We start from the raw sequence: 17,781 nt of genomic DNA, 5'->3' as shown, positions 1-17,781 counted from the left end.
CAAGTATGTGCATGAGTCTTGCCGTGATATGCGTTACAAAGAGATGGCTAAATTAAATGTCTTCATATTTCACGTTCTGTAAATAAATTGGCAAAGCTACAGTGTCTTTTGTGTTTGACGTATGTATCTAACAAGGTTATGTTTTATTTCGTAACAATAACAAACGTTATAATAATCTTAATTCAACCTGTATTGCGAAAATCTTTTTACGGCGAGTATACTTATTTGCAGATTTTATCAAATGCTCCTCGGAAAGTTTAATCGCTAGTAAATTAATCAATAAATAAAAAAGACTTGAAAGCAAATCCCGAACAACAAAAAAATAATAATAATAATAAATAGCGGATTTTTCTCTAGGCTCGGTGTCTCTTCTCTACGTGTCTCCTTGAAAAGATAGTTAAAAATAAATAAATAAATAAAAATCACATACTTAAAATACAACAAAATGAATGAATGGAGCAATGAATATCTTCATTTGGTTCAGTGTCTGCAATTATCTTCATCACCACGTACATATTTAAAGCCGAAAAAAAAAAGTTTTAGATATATCAATAGAGTGTCCTTTTCTCGCCATGAAAAAAAGTAGACAGTGATATGTGATTACACAAAAATCTGATGCTCGCCGTCTCTCCTTTCAGTACATTGTGTGAAATAAGTATAAATAACCTCTCCCCCCCAAAAAAAAAAAAAAAAAAATCATTAGACGGATCGAGACAGAGAAAAGGGGTAGATAGATAGATAAAGTAGATAACGATATATGAAACTTAGAATCTGTCGTTTTGGGGGAGCTATACATACATCCCCACGTAAAATTTTAATATAAAAAAGTTGTACCAAAAAAAAAAAAATCAATTTATATAATCAATCCTAATAAGTTTAGGCTCGGTGTCTCTGTAATTATCAAACCGAATTACGCTCCCTTCAGTATTAGACATAAAAAATACCTCAGATAATTTCCGAAAATACAATCATAACAAATCAAGTCCCCAATTAAAACTCGAAATTGGTTTATGCTCGGTGTCCCTCCCCCCTGCAGACGCCGCTATGATGGCGGAGGAAAACAAGGCCTCCAAAAATGACACAGTCGGCCTGTTTTTGCGTGCTATGGGTGAGTCGAGTCGAAAAACAAGCCGTGGATCAGTGGAAAAGCGTCGAGGGAATAACGAGGACATCCCCGGGTGCGAGGAGGAGTGCTTAAGGACGACCTTCGAGGAGGAAATGAGCATTTGAAACGCTGGGCGAAGGGGCGCGGTGGTTTGACTTGGGCGCTGGGAACACGGGCGGAATTTTTTCTCGTTTCATTCTTATTTCTCGCGTGTCATTTATTCCCGGGGACTTTTCGGCGAGTGGGAAACGTGCTTGGGGAACAGGCTGGCGATTTCGAGGGCGGGATTTACTAGGTGTGTTTTTTTTTTAATATTGCCTGTGGTGTGTGAAATGAGTTAGAAAGTTTTGGCACTTGGAATTTCTCGATATTATCATTATAAAAGGCTTTTTTTGCGCCATTTAGGTGTTATTTGGCTCGTTTTTGGGTTTGTCCTTATTTTATTTTTTTTTTTTAATAAAAATTTTTGCTTTCTTATTGTTCTTTTTTGTGTATATATATTTTTTTGTTTCATTTTTACCTTTCATCTTTCAGTTTTTCCTTTTAACACCTTTTCGAATATTTCAATATTTTTTATATTATTGTAATTTTTATTTTAATGTTTTAAGATTTCCTTCTGTTTTCATATTGATTTTTTATTTACCACCTTTATCTATTTTTTTTATCTTGTTAATTTTTAAATAGTCTGGAACATTTTCAGAAGGTTGAAATAGTTTTATTACAGATGAGAATTGCATATAAAGAATGCTAATGTGTAGCAGTAAAGTAGACTTTATCTTATGTCATTTATTAATCAATAAAAATTCCTGTGTGTAGTTGTGCTTAAGGCCTTGTAAAAGTACAAGTCTTTAATTTCTGCGTAGATTTGATAAATGACAATACTACAAACTACTTTCATGTGATCTGAATGTGCCACAGAGCTTAAAAATGTCATTTCAGTCCACAATCATTTACGTAAATTCTCAACATTTTTACCCCTATTGCCAGCCACCCCCACGTAACCAGCTTCCCCATTTCAGTGGATCGAGAACCGGGCAAGAGGAAAGTCAAGCCATCGAAAGCCGCACTGATTGACTTGGCAGAATTGGACCTGGGGGAGAGCTCGGACGACAGCGATTTCAATGTGGATGAGGCCAAGTTGAACGACGACGATGACATTTCTATCAACAGTGACCCCGATGCGCCGGACATTGACGATGATGACAATGAGGATGTGGAGGATGAGGAGGAGAGCGAGGAGGAGGTTGAGGCACCTCCGATCAGCGAAAAGGATATGACAGTCACACAGCTCCTAGAGCAGGCCAAGAAGAAGCAGGCTCTCGAACTTGAAAAAGTGAGTTTTAATGGTGTTTTCTCACTAAATGCCCAGTGAGTCTTATCACCTTCCAAGAGCTTTATTTATTTGTGGTGAGTCATTCCCATCACCCGAGCCATCAGTCGAAAGTCTCATTACAGCAAGTTCCTGTCACCCCGGCCCTGTCAAGTTTTCCCATGACAGCACGTTTACGTCACTCGCTGTTCAAGCAGAGTTTTTTCATTCAAATCACCCGGATCATAGGATTTTAAAAGGGTGCCCAGAGTGAATGAAGCGCTCACTCTGTAAAAGGACAATAAATTTTTTTGCCATACATATTCTGGCAAGAAAGAGGCTGTAAATTTCCTTGGTCATTAATCATCAGAGAAGGAACCCTATCTTTCCGGAAAAGGTTTAGGTTAATCTTTATGGTATGGATGCACTAAGCTAGGGCAAATCAAAGATATTCTTGCACAGGACAAAGAGTTGTGGTTGTTGGTACAAGAATGAATTTGCAGACACAAACAGTAATGCCACAAGTAAAAGAAAAATATTATGGAAAGTGCTTTCTAACAGCCTAATCCATCAATGCTCATGAGTTTTATCTCTAACTTGTCATGCATAGCAAGGTGAAGACAATGTTTTCTAGGAGATTTTGGGAGGCAGAGCCCCCACTTAACCCTCCCTTCGGATAAAGTAAACCTGATTATTCCTGATTAAAGTATGTTTTGTGTAATTGGGGACTTAGCCTGTGTCAAGTGTGTTTGTACTGTAAAAAATTACTGAGGTTTGTTGGCTGTTGAAACATGGAGATCATGAGATAATTTCTTCTAGAAAATTACCATTTTTACTTATTTTTACATATATATATTATTGTTAGGTATGGATATGTTCAGGAATTTCCTTTAATGCTCTTTTTTTTTATTTTAAACCTTACCCAGGGCATAGAGCGCCCCAAGATCTTGGTGTGTGCCGTGTGCCTAGGAGACCACTCAGATGACCTCAATGAAATTGTGACATGTGATGGCTGCAGTGTGTCTGTGCACGAGGGTTGCTATGGCATCAGCGATTCCATCTCAGTGTCAAGCACAGTGTCATCCAGCTCAACAGAACCCTGGTTTTGTGATGCGTGTAAGGCTGGGGTTGACAACCCTCCTTGTGAACTCTGCCCTAATTTAGGTCAGTGTTCTGCAGGTAATATTTCGAGCTTGGGGTGAGGCCCATAGGTTGGCCCAACGCCCTCCATTTGTAGAACTTCAGTAGTTCTTCTGATTACCCTATTGGCTCTTTTCCATTGGCATTGCTATATCCATCATCATTATCACTGTAAATGGTATTCTATTGATCTTCATAGTTTTGATCATTATCATTATCATCACCACCATCATAGTTTTGATCATTATCATCACCACCATCATAGTTTTGATCATTATCATTATCATCACCGCCATCATAGTTTTGATCATTATCATTATCATCACCAACCTCATCTTTATATCTTTTTAGATGAGATTCCATTTTTAGAAGCCTCTTTATATGATCTTCAAAAGGCTGTTGAGAAAAACAAATTTTGTAATTTTGCCCTCTTGTATCTTTTTAGATATTGTAGATTAGTCTTCTGTTCATTTTTTCTTTCTTTTTATCTATAGAAACTGATTTTGAATAGAGTGTTTGGTTTATAATTGACTTTTTCTGGCTATTAATAAGTGCAACACAGAAAATTTGTGGGAATTCTACCAGTTTAATGTTTTACAGGGTACACAATATTCAAAGAGACAGAGATGGGTCGTTGGGTCCATCTCGTATGTGCACTTTACATCCCAGGTGTTGCATTTAGTGAAGTAAGTAATGCCATCATTCATGTGTACCTTATTCAAAAAATTCTTTTCTTATACCAATGTAACTGTTGCTTGACTGATACCTTTCATTTGGTTTAAAGATTGATTTTTGTTCATAAATGTTAACACTGCTTTGTCTCTGTAGGTTGACAAATTGTCATTTCCAACACTCTTTGAAATGCCATACAGTCGATGGGGCTCGAAAACTTGTACATTATGTGAAGATGAGAGATTCTCCAGGACTGGTGTTTGCATTGGTTGCGATGCTGGCATGTGTCGAGCATACTTCCATGTCACCTGGTGAGAGATGGAAACTTCATTACAGTATCATGTGTCCTTTTTCTACATTTGTAACAATGAATGAAGTATTATATATCATGATCAGATTGGATCCCATTTATCTATGCTTGTTATTATCATCATCACCTGTATTTTTAGATAATACAAGGAAGCCATGAGGAATATTTCTTCTTTATATATTTTGAAAATACATATAACTTAACCCTAGAAGGAAAACTAGAATGATAGATTCTTCTTCTAGTGCACAACGGGAAGGGCTGCTTTCAGAAGTCAACCATGGTGAAGCAGACCAAGCTGATCCCTATTATGCACACTGTAAATTGCACACAGACAGGGAACTGATAAGGTGAGAAAGTAAATGTCATCTATTCTAAGTCTGTTTGTTTCCTAAATATCCTTTTTTTGAATTTATTATGTGAATGGTGTATGTATTAACGCATTCTGTCTTTTCTTTGCAGGAGACGAAAGCGTAATTGGCTGGCTCTACAACTTCACATGAAGCAAGGTGAAGCAGATAAGCTTGGTGCTGCGCAGGAGACGCAAGACAGAATTCAACGGAAACTTAGTCGTTATCGGGATAAATACCTTTTTAATAAAAATAACCGACCAACACCTTGGTGTGAGTTTTGACTCATATGTTTAGTATGATATCTGTGTCTAAATGTATGTTACATACATGTATAGAACACAAAATTGTGTGTGTGTGTGTGTGTGTTTTGTTATCTGTAATTCATTGCACATTGTACTGTATGTTTAAAGTCATTCTAAAGTTGTCAGAATTAGGGTGATTCATAGATCCCAAATGTAACTTTGTTGTATGCAGGTTCAGATTTGAAGAAATGTTTTACATTCTGCAAAATATAGGGTGAGTAGGTGCAGACATATTTGTCTATGACAAAAAAAGGTAATCTTTTATGCACATCAAAAAGTAATGTATAGCCAGGGAAATAGACAGAGAATCATTATTCATTTAGGTTTTGTGTCACTAAGGAGCTTAAGCTGCAACTGATTTGTGCCATGTCCTTTTCAGACCCCACTCAGAAAATGCCCAGGGCACTATCTACATCAGCCTCTCTGTTTCGCTCCCTCTTGCACAAGACCGAGCTCATGGGACTCAGCACAGAATCTCAGCCAGCACAGTCAGCCAATGTTGGAGACATTAGAAAGAAGTGGCATATCCCACCAGCCTTCAAGTAAGGAATTGGCTCTCAATAGCAGTTGAGGAAATTGTTTCTGTCTGTCATAGGGGACAGCTTGAATTAGGTGTTGTTGATTTTATGGGCAGTGTCTTGTAATCACCATATTACATGCAGCACTGATTTTGAATACATTTCACAGGAAGTCTCTTATGTCCAGCACTTATTCAGTAAAGATTTTGTGGTAATTATTATTTGGAATCATAGTTAGAGGCATTGGTTTTGTGGAAAAGGCCTACTCAGTCAGATGTCTTATTTCTAGTGTTGAGTTCATCAGCTACTACATTGACCGGACCAATCGGCTGTCAGAGATGAAGGAACGGCTTGATCAACTCCTAACAGAAAATGGACAGTTGATCCAAGAGGAAATGGAATTGCGAGTGAGGTAAGGCATTGTCTCCTCGTCATATTCCTGTGGATAGTCTTCTTTTTTTATTTATTTTTCTTTTATTCCTCAATCTTTCTCACCACCGATTATATGTAAAAGATGTATTCATTCATTTATTGGGGGAAAAAAAATGGTCATAATACTGATGCTTATATATATATATATATATATATATATATATATATATATATATATATATATATATATATATATATATATATATAATATATATACATATACATATATAATATATATATATATATATATATATATATATATTATATTTATATATATATATATATATATATATATATATATATATATATATATTTTTTTTTTTTTTTTTTTTTTTTTTTTTTTTTTTTTTTTTTTTTTTTTTTTAATATGGCCACTGTTTAATTTGCTGTTGCAAATTGAAAACTGTGGCATGTTTGCTTAAGGCAGGCACTGTTGTATCTTGTGAATTGTTTTTCTTGATATCTTATAGTAAGATAAGATTTTAATTGTTTTAACCCATTGCCAACGGGTGGCATGTACGTACATGCCATGGCATGTCGGGACCATCTGCCGGGGGCACGTACGCACATGCCATAGAGTATGCATGGACATGCTGTGAGTTTTTTTTTTGTTACAATCACGGCAAAAGATTATTTTTTTGCCAGTGAAAGTGTGATTAAGTCGGTTCTAACACTTTCTCATTTTTACCATGCAACAAACAAAAAAAATGCAACAAACCAACAATTTCAACTCCATGATGCCACACACTGCTTATTTTATTCGGACTATAGACCGAATAATGATCAACTATGGAGTCTATATAACAACAAAAATACCCTTCAGTCTCGATTTATCAGGAAGTTTGGCAAGTAGAGACTGTAAAAAAATAATGAAAATTGAAAATACAACATATCTTCGTAGTATTACGAAGAAACGGCATGGGATGCTGGTATTTGGCATGAGTGGTCGCGCATGCTCGGGCGACGATATAAGCCCCCGGCAGCGAGGCCCCGGCCTCTATGAATGCTACCCGTCAATTATGGGTTAAAGGAGAGTTTGAGAATTATTTAAAAATTTATCCAGCTGTTTTTATGTAGCTAATATATGTGGTGCATTTCAGCTGTAGCCACATGGAACGTGAGTGCGACAGGATAAAATCAGAAAATGACACGTTATTGAACAAGGCCCTAGAGATGCATGACCTCCTCAAAGGTCTAGCTGGGCGGCCCCTGCCACTTCCCCCCGTTGTGGCAGCTTTACACAACCCTCCAAGCCCACCTCTGCCCACCAGGCCTCTCCCCAAGGGCAGCCTGAGGGGTCCCATCATGACAAAGGCTGCGGCCAAGATGATGATGACAGAGCAGCCCCCACCCAGGGCAGGTGAGTGCTGGTCACCATATATGCAAGGTAAATATCCCCCATGTGTTTGTTGTACTGCTGTCTCCCCAGCTGTGAGACTCTCTAAAACTTATTTTTCAGCCTTCCTTCGTATGTCATTTATCAGGGATATTGGCTTTGGACTTTGGCTTCATTTGTTTTGTGGTCTTTGTTGTCATCTCCTCTGTTTTACTGTAGATTGTTGCTTTTTCTCTCCTCCCTTCTCGTATTTTTATTTAATTTCCTCTTGAATTATTCTCTTTACCTATTTCTTGTCATTTTTCATAGTATAGTTCAGTGAATTTAAGTAAATGAAAGAGAGACATTGTAAATATGGTACATCTACAAAATATATATATATACATATATAGAAAACTTTTATTCTTCAAATGTGTCATTTCTTCTCCTCAGATACTCTGTCAGGAGGTCTCTCACTTAACCGCTGTCGTGTTTGTCAGCAAACGAAGGAACAACACCTGTTAATTGAGTGCGATACATGTGGGCACTACTACCATCTCTCCTGTCTGGACCCACCACTCACTCGCATGCCCAAGAAGACAAAACAGATGGGATGGTGAGTCTTGAGTGACTGAGTAAAAAAAAAAAAAGCTAAAGAAAAAAATATAATCCATATGTTGGATGTTGTTGTTGTTTTTTTATCTGAAGGTACATTATAATGTGTCGGTGTATTTCTTATGCATTAAATGAGATTTAGCAGATGTTTAATGCTGGTGGGAGGTATATAGGTACTTCACAAAATCAGATGATTACTTTCTGAATTAGGTAGAAGTTTAGGGTACATACCATTACCCAAAATCAAAGTAATACTATTTTTTTATATATATATTCAACTATTTAAAGAATAAAAAAGATATTTAACCTAATTTAGATAATTAGGAAGTTGTTTTTTTTTTTTTATCAATTTCATTTACATTCAAGAAATGATGTGCATCTAAAGAGGATATATTTGAAAAAAAAAATAATAATAAAAAAATAAAATTATAGTAATCCCACTGCACTTTCCATTGAAAGTTGATGCAATATAACATATATGGTAATGAGTGATCAACTTCCTGACCACAGAACAATAGAAATTATCCATTGTATATGTCCTGAGTAATAGTAATAAATTATTCACCATTTTTTTATCTAATGAGCTGGTTGCTTTTGCTGTCTTTCCTGTTAGCTAGTTGCACACAGAAATGTAAAAATGATTTTATGATTACTGATAGTTATAGCAAAATATCAACAGAATTCATGTTAGATAGCCATATCCCATATGATCTTTATCTCATGGCATATAACATAGCTGCTGGTCTATTACCAGGCAATGCTCTGACTGCTGCAAGTCTTCGGATTCAGACAAAGCCTCTGAGGTGGATACAGCTGCTCCTCGGAGACTTCGCAGAAACATCAAGGAGCCGGCTAAGTTTTCCCCATCCATTGCATCGGAACCAAAGGTAAGAGTGGCACACAGGCTTTTCTCAGAGGTGATAAGAAACTTAGGAAGGAGATCAGTCTTGCTGAGTATCTAGATGGGGTTGTTTAAGCTGCATATTTAATACCATGAATAATTTGCTGTGTATACATTTTTTTTTTTTTTTTTTTTTTTTTTGGGGGGGGGGGGAAATGGGTTATTGATATTTATAAAAGTCATTTGCTTTGTTATAATCAGTGTAACAGTGCTTTGTGAAGATTTAGATTCTGTACTAGTGTAGGTGTACAAACCAAATTAAGAGTTGTAGGTATTAAATCTTATGTAGTGTTTTTAAACTCTGGATTTTAAGTTTTGACAATCAGTGATGAGGTTGTTTCCACACCAAAGCTATGTCTACTCCAGAGTGAGGGAGAAAAGACAGCCAGTGTGGGTTTGCTCCAGACAGGAAGCCAGAGCCAACCATTGCCAGACACTCCACCTGCCCATCTCTATCACCCTGGGGTTGGATCGCTGCCTGTGTCTGTGGAGGAACCTCCTCCCAAGACTGTGGGTAACAAGAGGAGGAAAAGTGGAGAAGGAAAGAAAACAGCAAAGAAGAGAAGAAAGTCACAGGGAGACACAGAGGCAGTCCTTACAGAGGTTGATCAGGGGAACAAATCAGTTGAGGCAAGCCCAGCCAGTAAAGTGACATCATCACCTTCTACACCCAAGGGGAAGAAGGCTCAGGCTGACAGTGCTTGCAAGGAAATGCAACAAGTGACACCAGCAGAGCCACGCACAGTGAGGGGAAAAAAAGCTGCTCAGGAAGGGTCTCCTTCAACTGTGGTGACGCCGACAACAGAACCATTATCTCCCAGTAAGACACGTAGGGCTCAGAATGATGCCTCTTCTATCGGGCATGAGATGCCTCAACAGACCTCCTCACCCTCTCGTCATAGACGACAAATACAAGAACAAAGCACAGATGTGTCAAAATCTCCTCAGGTGTCCCTGTCACAGGGTCTTAAGACTCAGGGTGATTCCTCAGTGGAAGTGGTGGAGATGCATCAGCCCCATCCAGCTTTACCACCTGGCCTTGAGTGCATCCCTGTGACTTTAGCAGGGACAGTAGCAGAGAGTTCAGAGTCGGTGATGCGTCGGCGCGGAGGCAGCAACATCCATTTGGACACAAGTGTGGAATCCCTCCCGTCAGTAGCATCTCTTCATTCCCCAACCTCTGAGTCTTTCCACTCAGCTGAAGATGATCCGATGTCGCCTAGGAAGGAGAAGAGGCACCGTGATGGCAGCAAGAAGAAGAAGAAGGACAAAGACAAGGAGCTGGAGGGAGGCAAGAAGAGGAAGAAGCATCACCACAGGGACAAGCATGGCCTTGGAGAGATGGCCTCAGAGATGGTCACTCCTGTCAGGATCAAGGTTAGTGTTGCTCTCAGATTAAGATAATGCTCTCATTATGTAACCTGAAAGAGACCTTGTCAATTTTCTTTTACACCTAATGATGTTTTTATTTGCCTGATAAAAACTCTGAGCCCCATTAATAAGACAAGCAGGTCATTCACACTATTTAGTAATTAGAGGGTTAAAAAAAAAAATCAGACTGCACATTTCAGGGACCCCATACAACTAGTTTCCTCCCAGTGTCTTGATATTGAAAACCTAAAAATGTAGGACATAAATTATCTAAGCATACATCTATCAATTTTTACATCTATTGCAATATTGTAACTTATTTTATTTATATGTATATTTATGGTTTCCTGAAGAAATGTCTTGGGGAGTTTTACTATATTGTTTTGGAATTCTTTTGCTTATAGTAGTTGCTAAAATTTGCCAGATCAGAGATCATTTGATTATTGTGTATTACAGATACAATATGTGCATGAATTAAATGCACTCTTTAAAATGAAATATTTTTATAATGCAACTTGTTTCTCCTCCTTCCCCTTTTTCTTTCTTTTCTGTCTCTCGTTCTGTACAAACCTAGTGATTGTTAGGCGGCAACTGTACATTATAAATATCTGCATATTGCAGAATCACCAGAATGGATAAAAATATTTTTATTGCATATTGCTCTTTTGAAATATTTATTGTAATTATATTGCCATCTTTATAGGATAGATAGATAGGTATATACAATTAATCTGCTTTCTATATTGTGTAATTATATCACACCTTTAATAAGGTAAATTGAAATTTGTATTATATATTATGTCTTATTTTTAAACTTTATCTCTGCAGATCAAGCCTCTGCGTCCCAGGCCACTGGAAACCTCACCTCCTGCCACCATTACCACCCTCCCTTCCACTGTTGGCACTACGTTGGCCCCTATCCCTTCTATTCCCCCAGTGACACCCACCTCCATTGCACCATCCAGTGTCAGCATAACACCTGTCATTCCCACCAGCTACCAAACAACCACACCCCCTGCTGGCTATCCTCCCCTGCCCCCAGGATACACTCTTACACAGCCCATGGCCCCCCCTTCCAAGCTGGGGACAGTGTCATCGACTTCCTCCCTTCTTAGCATTGCCAGCCAGGCAAGCACGGTAAGATCATCATGTCTTCTTCTTCTTCTTCTGTTGTCATGAACATTTTGTCCTTTTAAGCAAGAACTAATTTAAAGTAATTCCTGTTATTTGACTCATTATCCAACATTTCATTTTTCCAATGTGGATACAGGTCTGTACCCTGTATGAATTAGCTGACATTTACCCCTACTATACCATTGTATATCATGCCCAGTCAGCCCATATGTAGACTTATTGTTATTATTTATAATTTGCCAAGACAAGAAGATGGAGAGTAGTACAGTACTAAGTCTTCTCAGAAAGTAAAGGAAAGGAATGGAATGGAACTTCAATCTTAACTTTTTCCCGACGGGTAGTATTCATAGTGGCCCAGGCCCCGCTGCCAGGGGCTTATATCTTCACCCTAGCATGTGCGACCGCTCATGCCAAATACCAGCATCCCTTGCCATTTCTTCGTAATACTACTAGCATATGTTGTATTTTCAGTTATCATTATTTTCTAAAGTCTATTTGCCATATTTCCTGATAAATCAAGACTGAAGGATATTTTTGTTGTTATATAGACTCCATAGTTGATCATTATTCGCTCTATAATCTGAATAAAATAAGCAGTGTGTGGTATCATGGAGTTGAAATCATAGTTTTTTTTTTTTTTTTAAGTAAAAATGAGAAAGTGTTAAAAACAACTTAATCACATTTTCAGTGGCAGAAAAATAATCTTTTGCTGTGATTGTAAAAAAAAAAAAAAAACTGGCATGTACGTACATGCCCCCGGCAGATAGTCCAGCCATGCCATGGCATGTACGTACATGCCACCCGTCGGCAAAGGGTTAAGTAAGAGTAAAGCTGTCAACCCATAGGGTACTGTCGCATAACTGCATCGCAGGTTGAATTGACCAAGGAGGAGAGTGCCTGTTAGTGTAAAGTGATGAGTTACACTATATTTCCCCTTTTTATATATTTTTCTACAGTCAAGTTGGTGGTAAAAACCTTGTTTGGAAGAAAACTAATTTTCCAACCCTTTTCTGTGGAGCATATCGCAATTGGATAATGGGGATTATATGTGTGTTCATTTATTTTAAAGAAGAATCTGGGGATTTTTTAGGATGATGCTGTGAGGCACAGGTCCATGCTAGCATAATAAATCATTATCTTCATTACAGTACAAATACATATATATATTAAACTGATATATTTACTTATCACTACATAATTTGAAAGTTTATTATATTTGCCTTATTCCCTTTCGTATTTCCAGAGCATCACAAACACCTTTACTACCAGTGGAACCTCGCGAGTGTCCCCAGGTGGTAGTGGCACTGGCAACCGCAGGCGTTCAGACCCAAGTGACCCACAACAGTTTAGCAAATGTGATGTTTGTGGAGAGACGGGAGGAGTAACCAACACAGTTTCGTAAGTTTAAATAAACTTATTAAAATAGGTTGATACTGCATTGTAGACTAGAGTCATTAATGTTACTCTGAAAAGAAGAAGCAGAATAGTTTTAAGGTTAGGTGATATAGTTAGTGTTTCAAACAGTTTCTTCTAGTACTTCTTCATTTTCTGTTTCTTATTTTCATCCAGTGTGCCTTAGTTTACCATGTTTGTCCAGTATTATCGAAAAATGCTATTATGTGACATTTCAGACTGATTGTATATTTTTAAAAGTTTAGTGTGTAAGACCAAATCAGGAGTTTCAATTCATGTTTAATCATTGGCATGGGTGAAGAAAAATAGAAGTAAATCAATTACCTTAGTGGCGACATAAACAAAACATAATAGCCCCTACCTCAGGACTGTAGAAAGAGCTTGAGATCAGTATTGATGAATATGTTGTATAAATAATCCTCTACCCACTTTCTCTTTGATTTTAATAGCTGTGATGAATGCCACAAAGCTTACCATTTCAACTGCTTGGAACCGCCCCTTAAGAAGTCTCCCAAACGCCGCGGATACTCTTGGTTCTGTGAGGACTGTGATAATGCGGTAAGGACTGTTGACTTGGCTCATATTCAGTGGAATATGGCCATCCCTCAAGGCTACTGATAGCTTTCGTTCATGTGTTTGTTTGTGCATTTGGCCTTGGCTGAGAATGCTTGTTTTTTTGTTTGTTTTTTTTTTTTGTTTGTTTTTTGTTGTCTGCTTATGTATCAAATTTTATTTGGAGTTTTTAGCACAAATATTTTTTCTACATTGAGTATCTCATTGGCTTGGAAAAAAAGTGGAAAAAAGGATATTTTTACTTATTTCTCGAGCTTTTCATTGGTTTGAATGATACTTTTAAGGTTTCTTTTTAATGGACCATAAAGGTGTTTTTTAAGTTTGTTTTTTAAAGTATATTCGTACCGCTTACTGTAAAGATAGTAGTTATTATTCTGTAGGTAAGCTGGAATATTTAATGACTGTAGTTAGTATCATTTTTTGAAATAGTAGTATCTCTTCATAGCAAGGGTTTGCAATGAATTTGCATGGATGTAGCATGTTTTTTTTTTTTTTTTTTTTTTTTTTTTTTTTTTTTTTTTTTTTTTTTTTTTTTTTTTTTTTCCTGTGGAAAATATTTCTAGTTAGGTAAATTTTCATTTCTAGTCTTTTAGCAGTAAATTTGAGGCTTACATGTAGAATCTTTGCATGTGTGAATATCATTTAAGCTTAGCAATACCAATTTTTAGGAAAATATAACCACACTTGAACTTATTCACTTTCGCTAGTGAAGGAGCAAGAAAGGTTTTGTTCAAATAAGAGCCATTTTTAGGTCCACAAATGATATCTAAAATTATTCCAAGACTGAAGAATGGATCCAGCTAATGCCAATATGCTCAACCTCCATCCTCTTGTTTGGGTTTTATTGTACTGTGGCTGCTATTTCTTTAACCTTTACCTTTATCCATGTGCCTATAAGGTGTTTTACTGTGTAAACTGTGCTGAGGGAAATATTTTAATTTTTTTTGCTATTTGATGTATAAGAAACAGTTTTAACCATTTGTTGCCAAATTCCAGCTGCTACATACGCTCTTTCTTGTTATTTCTTTAAGGCTCTGAATCCTTGTCATCAGTTTAATGTAGACAGATGTTAATGTTGAGACCCCCCATTCTCTCTCTCTCTCTCTCTCTCTCTCTCTCTCTCTCTCTCTCTCTCTCTCTCTCTCTCTCTCTCTCTCTCTCTCTCTCTCTCTCTCTCTCTCTATATATATATATATATATATATATACATACATACATATATATATATATATATACATACATACATATATACATATCTGTTATATATACATTTGTGTGGGTGCGTGTGCATGTGCGTGTGTGTATTTATATATTTACATATTTACTCTCCTCTCTCCCTGCCTTTCTTTCTGAGTTCAGCACCAAACTGGTTAACTGTTGATTGTTTCTCATAAATGTGAGACCATCAATATTTCATAGACTATGATGTGTATTTTTTTTCTGCAAACATGGTAAATTGCAAATAGACTTTAGTCCACACAGCAGAACACCTTACGGAACTGTTGATATATTAGAAACAGAAGTATTCTTTCTAATATTTACTCCTGGTAGAGTCGGGGGTAACATTCTAGATAACAGTATCATGCAGTTTCTTCCATGGGGAGTTTTGTAGTAGGGTAGATTTGAAAACCAGGTTCCCCCTCCCCCACTAGTTGCCATCAATGGCACACCATGGCATGATGACACAGGATCATATATTTTCCTCTTTTTTCAGACGTAGACCTATGGGTGCACTCCTGCCCTACACGCAAGCATTTTCTAATGGGTTTGGTACCTCTCTCTCCTCTGCTATTGGAATGAATGCAAATGCTCTTGAATGAGGCCCTCAAAGCAAGAGTAATTTGGTTAGAGGTTTATTCTTTATTTTTTCTTCTTCTTTTTTATGTAAGTATCCTCAGTACAGGAACCAGCTTCTTTGTCTTTATTGTAGTTTCTTCAGTTATTCATGATGAAACCAACAATGTAACTTATTTTCTTGTTTATACTTTTATTAAAGTGGAATTGTATATTTCTCTTTTACTGTGTAAAATATAAATGGAGAGCTCATGAGATTTCTTGGAAATCATAGCCTGGTTCTTTTTTACCAGAGAAATGTGTGTTATTGAGAGAGTGAATATATGTGAGTTAATAGCGTGAGAGACAGAGAGAATGCATTCGTGTATGGATGTTGGTGACGTTGAAAGCACACATATGAACGCGCTTGTGTGTGTGTGTGTGTGAATGTTTATAACGTAACAAAAATAGGAGATATTTTATATCCAATTTACGGACACAAAGGGTGTTTGCAAGTGGAATTGATAGTATTTTTGAAGACAGGCCTACTAATCTGTATAATAGGTTGTATTACTAATAATATACAGTCTTGTGTTCAGCATTTGGAAAAAGAAATCTCACCCCTTATCCCAGTAGATACTTCTAATCTTTTGGTAAAGGTTTCTAAATCTCAAATAGTAATACTATTGTAAAAAAAAAAAAAAAAAAAAAAAAAAAATCAAAATTATTAACATGCTCTTGGCTGGGATATTTACGATGGAGTAAAATTCTCAGTATGGTGTTTTTTTGAGATACTGATATTAAGAGGATTGATATTATCATTATTATTATAAGTGCAAAAGAACCAAGGGAAGGAGATGACTTAGGTAATTAGATATTATCTTCTATTTTCTTAATAGCAAGGAATGTGACAATATCCAAGAGATATTTCTAATGCTCAATAAATATTGTGAAAAAAATATTTATCCGTGTCCTCTGATGTGGAGGTTGAAACTTCATTTTATTTATTGGATGAAAATGTGTGTGGAAAAGAGCATTTTAGAAATGTAATTTATGTACTTGTTTTGTTGTCATTACTGTCAGTAATTTATTTAATTACTGTCTGATTTTTTATTTATTACAAAAATACCCACATATGACAGTGTTTTCAGTGAGATGTTTTTCATGCCATCTATAAGCAAATGGGTCACTCATATAAACAAATTTTGTAAATAGTTACTCATTCCATTTTGAACTTGCACCTCCACATTGAACTACTTTTGCAGTTGCTTGTTAAAATCGTAAACAAAGTAATAATTTTGTTGCCAAGATTTATTGTGACCATATGAATGTTCTGATCAATAAAACTTGAGGTCAGGTAATTATTGCTAAACATTGGGTTATATGTGTGTGTAGAGATGTTATTTTCATAGTAACATCTGAGGCAATTATGGTGGTTAACTATGAAAATTATGTCATTAGTGAATATTGTGCATCAGTGGAATACATTTTTAAATAAAAATTTTGTGTTATTTTCCTACTCCCAATTTTGAAGGCCAGGAGATTTATAGATTTTTAAGTATTCATTTGTGTCTTTAGTAGTGTGACTGATGATCCATATAACAACCAGAAGCCACAGTACAGGATGAGGAACCAAGTCATTCCTAACCCAACTAAAGCAGATACAAGTTGTGAAAAGGGAAATGAGTGATAGGGATACAGGTATAATGGAAGCAAAATGCAAAAGTCATTAATTTGACTATTTATGATAAGAAATGCCTACATGCCTTCAAAATGATCTGTTCACATTTCATATCCCTAGCAATGGTGTAAATTCCTGACAACACCAATTGAAACAGTAAATCATTTGTTATTTTTCTGGTTTATTGTAACTTTCCTTATTTAAGTGAAATTAACAATTTCATTATTAGTATGTCATGTAATCTTTGACCATATCATCCTCCCCCCTTGATAACCTTCCTTTTTTATTTTTCTCCTTTTCTTTGTATGTTATAATGAATTAACATGTTCCATGCAACTGACAGTGAGACCAACCCTCACTAATGCATAAGGGAAACTTTACTGCCATATCAGGGGAATTGACTGAACTTGGGGAACAAGACTGATCATTATGACATTTAATCAGAGGTATTAATTGCACAAAGAAACTAATTTTATGTGAAATCTTGTCAGCATACTCAAACTTTTTTTTTACTAATATATGTACACACCACCTCATGTTTTACTGGGAATGTTGCAGTTTGATCTGTACAGAAAATATATTCACTTTTGAGATTTTATGCTCCTGAAAACATTACTCTGAAGTCAATCCATTTAATCCTTTTTATCACGACTCCTGATAAAATTTCTTCTTAACTCAGAGCCGTCGGGGAAAACACTGTGCTCTTTTTATTTTTATTTTATTTATTATTTTTTTTTTTTTTTTATCTTTTTGTGAAATGTCTCTGCACATAGTAGTGCTTAGCCACAGAGTTCTGGATGCAAGTTAACCCAATGCTATGGAATCAAAAATTGGCTAGTGGCCAGTAAAGCAGGGTCATTGATGCAC

The 17,781-nt window shown here is 36.4% G+C and overlaps 1 protein-coding gene across 5 annotated transcripts; it reads left to right on the top strand.

The window, feature by feature from the left end:
* Window positions 1-1,002: 1,002 nt before the first annotated feature.
* Window positions 1,003-16,734, top strand: LOC119589900. 5 transcript variants are annotated; one of them, XM_037938541.1, is made up of 17 exons: window positions 1,003-1,108; window positions 2,125-2,438; window positions 3,341-3,578; window positions 4,155-4,240; window positions 4,383-4,537; window positions 4,779-4,883; window positions 4,996-5,156; window positions 5,568-5,730; window positions 5,996-6,118; window positions 7,239-7,525; window positions 7,907-8,069; window positions 8,823-8,955; window positions 9,321-10,346; window positions 11,169-11,477; window positions 12,718-12,872; window positions 13,337-13,445; window positions 15,175-16,734. In XM_037938541.1, the coding sequence occupies exons 1-17, from the start codon at window positions 1,045-1,047 to the stop codon at window positions 15,178-15,180; spliced, it is 3,597 nt and encodes a 1,198-aa protein (XP_037794469.1). In that variant the 5' UTR covers window positions 1,003-1,044; the 3' UTR covers window positions 15,181-16,734. The 5 variants fall into 5 exon arrangements, with proteins under 5 accessions (XP_037794469.1, XP_037794472.1, XP_037794471.1 ...); XM_037938544.1 differs by having other exon boundaries at window positions 3,341-3,593; window positions 7,239-7,498; window positions 9,336-10,346; XM_037938543.1 differs by having other exon boundaries at window positions 3,341-3,593; window positions 7,239-7,498.
* The last annotated feature ends 1,047 nt before the right edge of the window (window positions 16,735-17,781 follow it).

The sequence above is a fragment of the Penaeus monodon genome, chromosome 26 (genome assembly GCF_015228065.2).
Source record: "Penaeus monodon isolate SGIC_2016 chromosome 26, NSTDA_Pmon_1, whole genome shotgun sequence".
Lineage (NCBI taxonomy): Eukaryota > Metazoa > Arthropoda > Malacostraca > Decapoda > Penaeidae > Penaeus > Penaeus monodon.
The sequence above is the reverse complement of the archived record's forward strand: the minus strand, read 5'-3'. Positions and strand labels throughout refer to the sequence as shown.

Bases quoted from the DNA above. Each gene is read 5' to 3' on its own strand.
- LOC119589900 (XM_037938540.1), top strand. From the start codon at position 1,045: ATGATGGCGGAGGAAAACAAGGCCTCCAAAAATGACACAGTCGGCCTG. The intron at 4,241-4,382 runs GTAAGTAATGCC...TTGTCTCTGTAG, and splicing joins CAGGTGTTGCATTTAGTGAA to GTTGACAAATTGTCATTTCC. The intron at 4,884-4,995 runs GTGAGAAAGTAA...TTTTCTTTGCAG, and splicing joins ACAGACAGGGAACTGATAAG to GAGACGAAAGCGTAATTGGC.